General features: G+C 38.2%; 1 protein-coding gene across 2 annotated transcripts in view; it reads right to left on the minus strand.

The window, feature by feature from the left end:
• Nucleotides 1-12,976, minus strand: part of ctdp1 (CTD (carboxy-terminal domain, RNA polymerase II, polypeptide A) phosphatase, subunit 1) — a 53,668-nt gene that overhangs the window by 27,956 nt on the left and 12,736 nt on the right. For both annotated transcript variants that reach the window (XM_068332269.1, XM_068332268.1), the window contains exon 11: nucleotides 9,145-9,298. In XM_068332269.1, the coding sequence (XP_068188370.1) occupies nucleotides 9,145-9,298 (154 nt within the window). The remainder of the gene's footprint in view (nucleotides 1-9,144; nucleotides 9,299-12,976) is intronic.

Raw genomic sequence — 12,976 nt, forward strand, 5'->3', positions numbered from 1 at the left:
GACAATAATAGTTCAACTTAATTTTCCTCCAGAAAAAAGAATAACATCTACAGTATATGAAAAAAAAATCTACCAAATCTTGACCATGTGGAACAATTAGGGCTCAGATATAACACTAATAACACTCATCTTTCCAAAAGGACAGTTCCGTAAGCTAATCATTCTTGTATTCTTTACGTAGCTACCATACACACAGGCTACTGTTCATTTAGAACAGGTTCCCAAATTGACAGGCAGCAGGTCAGTGGTATAGGTGAATATTACTCAGTGCATCATCTCGCTTCTGATTGAGCACACATCCCAATGGGAAAACCAGGATTAATACAGGGAGACAATCTCTTGGGGATGGAGCTGGGAACATTACTGGGATCATGCCAGGTTAATGAAAGCCTTGTTAGTTATTCATTCAGGCAGCCAAACAGCAGTCTGGTAATGGTAAAAGGTAATGTGCCTGACGCATGGATGATCTGGGAATTTTAAAAAAAAAAAAAAGAGAAAGAAAACGCTCACTGAACTTGTTGAGTCAATGTTTTCCTTTGATTTCATTTGCTGCATCAAATTCGAAAGAGAAAGGGCATGTGTCAACAACACGCAACTAAAAATGAGTGGACAACACGCAATAAGTTTTCAACTGAAATGTGTGAAATGGCACAAATCAGTATATGTTATTCAGCCTTCAGATTGTTAAAGATGGTAATCTGATAAACTATACCCGGAGGTGAGCTGACAGTGGGAGGTGTCAGCTCATCTCCGGAGCACTGCCGAGGCACCCTTGAGCAAGGTGCCGTCCCCTTTACAAATTGCTCATTTGAGGCGCACCAAGAAGGAGCTGCCTGCCACTCTACCTCCCCTGCATGCCTACAGGCCCCTTTGTGTGTGTGTGTGTGATACAGGGGCCTGTACTCACATATATGTATGCATGCGTTTGTAATCAGTAGCTAGAGTGTGCTTTCTTAATTTCCCTTCGGGGATCAAACCAGTATATAAAATTAAAAATTAAAAAAAACAACTGTATAATACAATTCATTTTGACTCTTTGTATTATGAAAAATCTTTAATGTTTTTGTGTCTGAAAATATGTGGCGACCTTAACCACGTAAACCAGCTTTTTGCCAGCTGAAATCCAGCAGTGAGTTTAATGTGGGCGCACAGAAAGAGAACAGTTTTATGTTAATGGAGCTTAGCTCACCTGAGGCCAAAGGGGAAAGCTAATAAATGCACATAGAATGAGAGGTAGGCACAAGCACAAAGACCTTTTCCACCTTCAGCTCATAACTGCAGTCATCTGAGTTGTTCATTACCCCAGGGTGACATTCAATGCTAAATCCCTTATAGCTTCCAAGTCAAGGGCAAATCCCATTCCGATGGGTCCAACTCAAAATGTGAATTCACATCTTAGCAGGAATGGAAAAGAAACCACTTCTACTCCCACATGAGCAAACCACTCAAAAACACAAAATTAAACTCTTGTTCCTGAGCTAGAATTCTTGATAGCTCCTGAAAATTTGAATCAAATGATTTATTCACCATTACCTCACAAAACTAGAAACAGCAGCTGAGCTGAACTCAGGGTAGTTATGTAAGGCTGAACAGAATACTTTGCCATGGAACACATTAGAATTTGAAAATTTGAGTTCTTATATTAAGGGTTTCCAGTTCTGAACCGATGTGGCTAAAAAACCAATTTGCTCATTTTGGAATTAATGAGAAAGGAAGAAAATCCGACAACTTGCCTCTTTCAAACGCATACAGATGTTTCTGTCAAACTGACAAGGACTGCGTCCCAAAGAAAAGTGGAGCAGTGGGATAATTCATGCAGGCCCAGCTTAGTTGGGATAATAGAGTGGCTTGTAAGGGAGTAGAGATTTGCTGTTTTTGTCAGTATGATGGTTGACTGCGCCCGACCCATTAGAGATTGTTTGATATCATGTAATTTATAATTGCGGATGTAAACATAGTGAAATATGTGGACTTTGAACGGCAACTCAAACTCGGATCAGCTGACTATTTTATAAAATTTCACCAAACATTTTATTTTGGGCTATTTGTGTTTTTAGTAACTTGCTTTAGAAAAATTGTCAAGTGTTGCTGCTTGCAGATTCTCAAATGTGAACATTTGTTGGTTTTTGTGAAAATTAAATAAAATAATGCTTCATGACCAACACCATTTGAGTGTCATCTTTTGATCTACATATAATGTAGTATACCTGTTATTATGGTCACCTGTCAACTAACCTGAATCTTCATCACGTACGTAGGTCTACCCAATTGGAGGAACTCAATAATTACAAAGAAACTGAAATAATTTATGTTTTGGTCTGTGTTTGACCAGTCAAAAGAACTGTGAAGTGGCCATCAATAAATCAATTTGTCAAAAATTAGTTACTGTAGCAATGACCTAAGGTAAAAAGGTAACCTTGTTTCAACCACTTATAATATCTGTTGTAGTTATTTTCTTTGGGTGATATTAAAGTTATTATTGGGGTTTGAGCTGTTGTCAGGTTGTAGCCGCAAGAGGACACAAGCCAGTGTCTTATTGTGCCGGTTCAGAGCCCGGATAAATACAGAGGGTTGCGTCAGGAAGAGCATCCGGCGTAAAACTTTTCCCAAATCAAACATGCGAATCAAACCTATGACTTCCATACTGGATCGGCTGAGGCCCGGGTTAACAACGACTGCTATGGGTGCTGTTGACCTACAGGGTGCCAGAGGAAATTGGACTACTGTTGGTCGAAGAAGGAGAGGAGGAAAGTGTGTTTGTAGGATGGACGTAGTGAAAGAGGACATGAAGGTAGTTGGTGTGAGAGAAGAGGATGCAGAAGACAGGGTTAGTTGGAGGCAACTGATTCGCTGTGGTGACCCCTGAAGGGAAAAGCCAAAAGGAAAAGAAGAAGAGCTGATGTCAGGCTGAATAAACCAAATAATTCGATCCTGAGCAAATGATAAAGAGATGCATTGACAATGAGATTACCAGGTGGTTTGGGTTTCCTCTGCTTGGCATGGCACAAGTCAATAACCGTAACATTTAAATTCTGCTTTACTTGTCAATTAGGTATGGCAAAGCAAAACTGATTAGCCACATCATATCCCTGACAGCATGTCTACTCTGCAAGGGTTATAAAAAGGATAATTTGTCATGTTTAATGTCCACAGACCATATATGAAACACATACAACTCCCACCACTACCTTTCTACATTCCACACTCTTAACATCTTATCAGAGACTGGGACTTTATGTTGACAACACCTTTCAAGTGCTACGCCAATAAGTAGCACTCAGGCCTGGCCTGCATGGTCAATTGAGAAGCAGTTTCACAAAAGGATTAGCAATGAACAAATTAAAGGAAACTTTTAAACCATCAGATAGCACTTCTTCAACAGAGTCCAGTTCTTGTAATTATGTGTTGTTCAATTAACTGTGGAAGTTCTGATGGATCAGCAGTAACTCTTCACACCAAAGCTGTTAGTCTAGAAGAGTGAAGGTTCATGGTACATGATACTGAATGAAAATGACCTTAGTGTATCTCATGCTAACCTTTTCAGGGACATTGATGAAGTCAAATTGCACTTTACTGGACAATTTTTGGAAGATGAAGATGGGAGCAACATTAAGGAATACTTTGACATGAAGGTTAAAATATGGATATTTTTATGTGCATTATTACTAAACTATCAAGTGAATCTCCACTGCTACAAATATTATGCAGTAACTCTATATTTTGCAAACTCATGCAGAAGCTTGTCCTCTCCAGTAACTCTCAAGGATTATATCTTACCGAGGCTTGAGAGATCAATACCTGAAGGCGGTGGGAGAGCAGAGATCACAGTGACTGATGACTGAGTAAGATCTCTTATGATCCTTGCTTTAATGAAGCAGGTCTCTATGGGCTGCTATAGCACCACATATCAACCCATTGACCTTTGTCCACATCACCATCTGTATAATCATCATTTACTTCTCATTAAAGCACATTAGGATTTCATTTACTCTAGTTTGCCAGATGAATCAAAACCAGTTAATACAGTCTTATATGAATGTAAGGAGATGCAATACTAACAGCAGTCGGATTCAAATTCAGTTCTACAAAAACAGACTTTTGTTTTTTACAAGTTAACAATTTTAGACATTTAATAGTGTTACTTCACCCAACTAATCTCACACAGGTGGGCTGGAGAATTTAGATTCAAGTAATAGAGAGGATGATGTAATCAGTTTCACTGTTAGAAATATAATAAATCATTGAGGAATATAATGAAATATAATGTATAGGATAAATTACCTATAATATCAATTATAGGTAGTACAGCATTTTCCGGATTATAAGGTGCACCCAAAAGCCCTTAATTTTCTCAAAAACTGACAGCGCGTTTTATAATCCAGTGCGCCTTATACATGAAAAAACTTTAAAATAGGACATTCACTGAAGATGACTTCTCAGAAGAGGTCTCAGCTCTCAGCTGCAACTTCAAACCCCAAAATTAACATATTCTGTGTGCACTGAAACTTCTATGGAAATATGTCATCATAGATAGCAATGATATGAATAAAAATAAGGCAGCTAAAGTAAACTTAGCTTGTCATACACAAAACAGTAGAAACACTAAAACTGGTTGGTTTTGGATGGCATAGTATGGCTTGAACTCCCATGATACTGAATTAATTAAACATTTATGAACTTTTTGTTCTGAATTGAGTTTCATCTAGTCACAGTCCAAGACTGACTGGTAATATTGGAAAAAGGGCTCAGAGTCCATGTGGTACATTATCGAGTTACTGCCACTCATCAGTCACCTGGGGAACAATGATTTCAAAGAAAGGTCATTCATTTGGTACGCCACTGATTATTTGCTGGACAACTCCGCACATGTTGGTCCAGGTAAACTGACACATACCACCATGTAACCATTGGTGACATTTAAATGTGAAGCTGTCTACCTGACTCTGATGTGTACTTTGCACCAGGTAATTAGGACTAGTTTTTCCTTTGCCCTGAAGATCTACAGTGTTTAAGAATGTCACAGTCTGCCCTTTAGCTAATGCTGTATGAGGAGGATGACATTTTAAAAACAGTATCTACAAACGACCCTTCCTGAGAGTCAATTTATTTACCCCTTTTATGTAAAAAAAGTATTTAAGATAAAGACCTGGAGTTAAACTCAAGAGATAGATGATAGAAATTGATGCCAAGTCTTGATGGTGAGCTGCATTTCAAATTGACACATTGTCTATTTTACACATACATAGCCAAAAAACGTCCCCATTACCTTCGCTTTGCAATTATTATTAATTACACACACATGCACCCTAACACACACAATACTGAAAAAAATATTTATACAACTTTAAAAAAGTCATGGTTTGGACTGATTTTGGCTATTTTTAAATGTGATTTATTAAGTAGATTATTTGACTGTTTGGCAAGACACAATAAATTTCAGTTAACCTAAAGCTTCTGCTTTTTTTGGTCAGTTTCCAGCTACATTTATTGACATCAGTTCGGTTGATTTCATTCAGGTCTTAAAGAAGGAGGAGCATTTTGAAGGTGTCAAAATGGAAGAGGTTTTCTACCAAACTGACTGACCCAAAACCTTAAATGTAAAAAAAAAACAAAAAAAAAAACAGCCTGTTGGAAGAAATATGAATAAATCTTTGCTGTTCACCTGTGAACTTCACTCAGTATTATGCTCCAGCTCTGTAAATGTCACATTTACACAATAAGCACTGCTGGTGTTTCGAGTACAATGCCTGCTGTGAGCTATGAACAGCTAATTAACAAACTCAAACTTCAACTGTGGTGTGTTGGGGTGCTATATAAGAGGCTGTACTTTAATGAGACAGAAAATTAACGTTATGGTCATGCTACCATGGCAACATTGTGTTTCTGAACTTAAAAAAACTTGGCAGACCATTACTCTTCAAATGAGTTTCATGAATTGCATAAGCAAAAAACTTCTCAACATCTTTGTGACTGAACATGTGCTCAAGAGCCATCCTTAAACAGTGGGACTGACAGCAAAACTACTGTTTTCCTAGTTTATTGAATTGTGCATTTTATTTTTTATGGACATGGTCTTTTCAAATATTCACAACATATTGTTAACATTTCATGTTGAGACCCATGAAAGATCTTTTTAAATTATACATTCACTGTTTTTAAATTACCCCATATTCACAGGGGAGGAGACAGAGAACATATTTCAGTCTAATCACTGCAGCTCAGACACAATAATACAACAGGACTGATATGACCACTGACATTATGCATCATTACCAGATTTATAGTAGAAATTTAATATCCTGGTTGCTTTGAGCTTCAGTCATAATGATGTCTATAATGGGTACAAAAACAGATGTAGTCTTTGAAAATATGTCCTGCCTTTGCAGCATTGCCAAACATAAATTGTAATAAGAGTAATTACCTGTCGAGACAGGCAGGATTACTGTGTTCAAAATGCCATCAAGGCTTTGGTGTAAGTTTTAAATAAGTTAACTGACTGCATCTTATTTTAAAGTCAGTAATTGACTCTTCACTACTCTTAACAAGCAATTATCCAATCACAGCTTAGTAACTTGAACAAACATCAAGCTAAGACTAAAAAGAATTTTAATGATCATAATCCCTCTCCTGTAGTGTGTGATGCTCCATTGTTTTCTCATCCTGTGCACAGTTGAGATTTGCGAGAACGTAATCTGTGGAGATTCTCCCTATATGCGTAATGAAACCTGATTTCACCACTGTAATAAAACATTTGAATTATCAGGATACTTAGAGATGGCTCGGGCTTTCTGAAGTGGGGTTATGTGTGGTAATTGTCCATAGTCGGAAGGTGGCGGTTTCCATGACTCCAGATCGACAAAGCAGACAGAAGTAAAATGACGCAATTACATTCTTCTATGCTCTTTTCACAGCCACAAGTACCCTGCAATCACACAAGGTTGCATTTTTGCAGGCAGAAAGAGATGAAAGATGGTACAAGATTCAGGTTTTTTTTTTGGTTTCATCTTTTTTTTTAGCCGTCATACGGCGCTCATGTCAGCTTTTTGAAATTGGGGTCAGCCACTTTAGAGGACATGGGATGTTTCCTTGCATCTTCTTTAAACACATGGGTGTAGTCACTGGTCACCGGTCATTTAAGGCAAGACCAATCAGAACAACACCCAGATCATCCAATTGAATTGAACAGAATTAGATTTCATCTCAGGATCTGTACGCTATATTCAATATTTAGTTTCAAGGTAACAATAAACCAAAGGTACTTTGTCTGCTTTTGAACATTTTAGTCAATATATATTCTTAGTGGGAAAAAAATGACTGAACCACAGATGGTAATTTGCAGTTTTTACCTGGAGGCAACCCCTTTACTTCACTAATGTATCTACTGTTAACATGCATGTAGACCAAAATGGCCAAAAATATATAAAGCATCATTTATTTATTATTAGAGAATGTTGATTTAAAAAAAGCAAAAAGATTCAATGGAACCAGTGACATGCTCCCATTACATAAAACAAAGGTTAAATATTAACCACAAGCCAAAATGTGTCGTCATTTTGAATATGACTTGCCACATGTCCTGTCCCATGTGACAAGCCACAAAGCTTTCTGTAGAATAATCATCTCCTGAGAGGCTTTTAGAGATCCCAAGTACCTCCTTTGGGCAATCTTCCCCACTGAAGCATTTGCAGAATTCAGACACCATTAAAGTATATTATCCTGGCAGGAGGGAGGTACACCGCTGAACCACTCTCAGACATTAGTATTCATGTCACCTTTATTGTTGGGGGGCGGTGTCATGATAAAGTAAAGATTTGAGTATCAGACAAGGTGGCATATATATTGGAAGAAAAAAATAAAGGCTTCTGTGATAAATTCACTGCCATTTATAAATCTGAGCTTAGATTATTTCTGTAATCAACATGTGCCAAAAGCTGCCTGCTGGAATCGGATGACAAGCTGTGTTAACAGGACAGTTAAACCCACAATCAAAAATACATCTGTACTGTTATTTTACCATCCAGACTGCTTTTGTGAGTTGTGACTTTTATAGATACTAGATGTACAGATTTCTGCAGTCTCTGTATGTAATGGAAATAACTAGATAATTTGTGGTACCCAAACTGCATTTGACAAACTAAACTGCATCTTGGCCCTGTAGAAATCGACCATCATTCCTCAAGAGAATCCACAGATCATGACAGGAACTACAGTATAACCACACAGGAGGAAACATGTATTCAAGCAATCAAATATTACACTTCAGCCAAGAGAGATTTAACTACTGTTTTTCATCCTACACTATCAATACTGCAAATTTCACTTCAATGAAAGGATGCATGTTTCCTTCTGCACTGATATGTTGTAATTCAGCAGAAATTAAATGCGCTTTGAAAATGCAGTTATATTGGGGAAAGAGCTGAGATTAGAGCTGCCGAGGCACCCTTGAGCAAGGTGCCGTCCCCTTTACAAATTGCTCATTTGAGGCGCACCAAGAAGGAGCTGCCTGCCACTCTACCTCCCCTGCATGCCTACAGGCCCCCTTGTGTGTGTGTGTGTGTGATACAGGGGCCTGTACTCACAAATATATATGTATGCAAGCATTTGAATCAGTAGCTAGAGTGTGCATTCTTAATTTCCCTTCGGGGATCAAACCAGTATATAAATTTTTTTTTTTTTTAAAATTAAAAAAGAGATTATCTCCAAAACTCATCTGCAATAAGAAACAAACTATTTTAAACTGTCTATAAACTGGATGATGTAACAAAATGCACACGGCAAATCTGAACAATCTGATCATTCAAATGCATAACAGTACTAACTTTATTGTATGACTGTAATTTACCACACTTAATAAGAAAATGTGCTAGTGGTTTGCAGGGAGTAAATGTAGAATGTTTAAAAAATAAATAAATAAATAACTTTCTTCTAGCAGAACATTCTTAACAGAGAAAAGAAACAGGAAAGAAGTTATGTCCAAACAACAAAGAATCCTTTATGTGGGAGAATCTAATGCAAACAGAAAAAAATATTTATTGAGACTTCAAGTAGCGCAGAAGCACTTTTCTTTTTGTATGCGTCATTTCCCTGTCATTAGGGCTAAAGAACACAAACTTACAGGGAGGGGTGATGCTGTCATGCACATACCTCCTTGTCCATACTCTCCAGATCCTCCTTGCAAAGCGTGTAAAGAGGCATAGTTTCTGACATGCTTGGCTGTCTTTTCCGACGGGATGGTCCTGGCTGCTCGTCGTCTTGGCTACACCCTGATGCATCATCTTGATGACTGTCTAAAGTTCCCCTTTGGAAGAAAAAAAAACACAAAAAAGCCCAAAAACCATGAATGCAAACTACTGATGTTCATTAGATCAAAAGTAAAGTTCTTCAGCAGTTTTCTGTTACTGGTCTGGATTATACGTCTTAACCCACAAAAGTCAGTCATTATGTTATGCCTTATAGCATTGTTTACTTTAATCATTTTGTTAAGCATCATGTGAAATTCTGCTGTTGAAAGGGATGATAAAAAGCTATTCATCAACTTTTCAAGTTCTGGCAAAATCTTTATGAAATCTAACATTTGAATGAATTCAATCAATTTAAATGAAAACAAGCGACACCCCTGAATTCAAAATTTTACTCTGACCTACTTGCATCGGTCAAAGATCAAAGCTAGTGCTCTGACCCACTGTCATAGATCAAAGCACTAGCTTTGATCTATGGTCTTACACTGGCCTTCTTCCTCGTCTTTCTATCTTACCCAGTTCCTAAGTGCACAAAAGTTGAAATTTGACCTTGACCTAGTTTTCTCAAGGTCAAGGCCATCATCTCATTTCCATCCCCTTTGCCGCCCGAGTAATATCCTTTTGGTTTCATCTTTCTCGCTGCAATGATTTTGAAGATATTTGGTGGACTAACGAATGAACGAACGAACTGACGAACACTGACAATTACAATACATCACCGCTTTGAAGCGGAATGTAATTACCAGAATCAACTGGCTTGGTGGTACAGTGGGTAGAGTCGTCGCCTCACAACACGGCGGTTCCGAGTTCGAGTCCCGCTCTGTGCGGAGTTCGCATGCAATCCCCCTGTCTGCGTGGGTTCTCTCTGGGTTCTCCGGCTTCCTCCCACCTCCAAAAGCATGCGCTTCAGGTTGATTTGCCGGTCCCAAAATTACCCGTAGGAATGTGAGTGTGTGTGTGCATGGTTGTCTGTCTTTGTGTGTGGCTCCGCGGTGCACTGAAATCATGTCCGGAGTGTCCCCCGCCTAACGACCTATGCCAGCTGAGTTAGGCTTCAGCTCCACCTGACCCGCTACGGCGGATGAAGCGGCAGAAAATGAATGAATTTTTATTTTATATGACAGTCACAACTTCTTTACAAATACACAAATGTTACGTATTCGATTCATATATGTTTTAATGTCCTCTATCAGGATTACAATTCAGATTTTCTTTCCTGTTAATTTTACTTTAATTTGAAGTGGATTCCATTCCACCCATCTATTGTTTTGCAGACTAAATGACTGCAATCATCTCATCTCGAAAGGTGGGGTACACCCTGAAGAAGATAACAGCTCATCGCCAAACAAAACAAAAGACAAACACACACACACGCAGACACCAATTCACCTAAGCTGCATGTTTTTGGAAATGACAGGAAGCTGGAGTACCTGGAGAAAACTCATGTAGACATGGAGAGAACATACAAACTGCACCCAGAAGGGAATTATTACCTGAAACTTTCTTGCCATCAGGCAATAGCACTACCCACTGAGCCACCATCCCAACCCTTGAAACAGATTCTTGCGATAAAAATGTACACGTGAATGTGAAGGGAACAGAATTAATTTTCCTACAAAACATTCGGTAATTAGCAAATTCTTCACTCAGCAGCCAATTTGTGGATGTGGACTGCTTGGTGAAACACTGACGACTTTGGGTGAAAACCCATAGTAAGCGCCACAAAGGCTTTCTTTCAATAAGAAAGGCCCTATAGTTGCAAATTTTATGCATGTGGGTTGATCATGATGAAGGCAAGACACCGTTTTCATATTCGCACTTGGCAGATTGTAATTGAACACACATTTTTAGATGATTAAAGGTCATGCAACACCCACAAAACTCCACACTGTCTCCAAAGCCATGAATTATGTGGGTCAATTTCATGCTTGCGATTATTAATTACAGTATCATCACTAACATTCAAAACATCTTAAGGAACTGTGACGGTATAATAAAAGATGAGACTTTATTCATCGGGTGTGAAAAGTGTCTGGATCACAGCCTCAGTGATAAACATACAGATGGAACACATTTTTCATTTGTATCTTTGACTGGCAGATGAACGACAAACAAGATGGAAGATCATAGAGATGACCGTTAAGGTCTTCCAGCATCTGTTGCATCATCTTCATCAAATTAAAGGTTGAAATTAAATGAAGAAATATCGAGAAGTGCAGATATTTATCGCTGGATCCCTCTAAGCCTAATTTAAGGTTAGAATTTTACACACATTTTCTCTCGAGCTGTATGAAGTGAATATGATTTTATTCATTTACAACCACAACATAAAAATAAAAAGAGACAAGCTTCGAAGCCTAACTGGGAGTCACATTACAGAGTCACTCTAATCAGATAATAATCTGTGTAAATAAAAGTTTTGATGAGACAGATTTATGTACCTCAGCTGGTAGTTGACGATACTACATGTCCATTGAGGGTAATACCTGTCAATTCACGGAAAACGGTCACACTGCATCAACAGCTGTTTTAGTTTATACAGAAGAGGGTAATGGAAATCAGTGATTTGACATTATCAATACATATATACTGGAACAGCAATTACAAGACTGACACCATTTGACTTAAATTCGCAGGCACACAGTTCTTCTCAGGCCGTTGGCGATAACAGCTCAAACCAACTGAAGTCTCTCAATTTGAAATACAGCAGTTCCCCAGGATATGAACATCTGAGTTATGAGCAGTCGAATGTTTGCACCTCTGGGAACTGCTGGGTGTAGTTCCCCTTCCAGCGACAACTTCTGTTGAACAGCACTGCTTTATACGCACGTCTCCAACAATCATCTCACTTGTCTCGCTCAATTCGTTGTAGCAATTATAGACTGAAATTTAATGTGCCAAGATTGTCTAATTTACGGTCACAATAGATTCCGAAAGGCTGTTCATGAGCTGAATTGTTCGTAAATTGTTATATGTTAAATTTCAATCAATAGCAACCTTGCAACTGCCTACCAAACCTACATGACTTGCAGAAACAAATAGGAACCTCTGATGAGGTCACGTTGAACACGTTCCTAATCTGAGACACAAAAGAAAGCCTATGAAAGAAACCTGCTTTGACTTGATTATTCAAGGATTTATGAATTACAAACCAACATCGCTGCTGCTGTTTCTCAACTTGAGTGCAGCTTTCTGACACTGTGGACCATAACTTACTCCTAAGCAGCCATGAGAAGCATATTGGTTTTCAGTGGAAAGTGGATTTTTGGTTTCACTCGTGTTTATCAATTGGAACCCAATGTGAATATGACAGCACCACAATCTTAATGAAGTCTGATATTATTGTTTCCTGCTAGTCCAGTTTAAAATTTCAGTCTCATATTAAGACAGCATTTTTTGAGTACTCTTTTATGTTCCATATATGTTAATTATCTTCATGAGATGCAATACTACCATTGAGTAACCCTTTAAGACAAGGTTGTAATTTCCCAAAGGGGTGCATTTCTAAATTAAAGTTACAAAATGATTTTTGTGCTACAGAGCACTGCAGAAGGAATAGTCCTCAGCAGCAGGCAGCATGTGTTAAAAACACATTTTGGTTACAGTAATAACTAGCATTACAATATAGATAATTCCTTCTATTTGCCAGCTGCTCATTAAGAACATGGCAGATCTCTTAATTAAAACTCAAGACGTTTAGAAAAAGGTACAACAGGAATTAATATGAAGCAAATGTT

This window comes from Antennarius striatus, chromosome 14, assembly GCF_040054535.1.
Source record: "Antennarius striatus isolate MH-2024 chromosome 14, ASM4005453v1, whole genome shotgun sequence".
Taxonomy (NCBI): Eukaryota; Metazoa; Chordata; class Actinopteri; order Lophiiformes; family Antennariidae; genus Antennarius; species Antennarius striatus.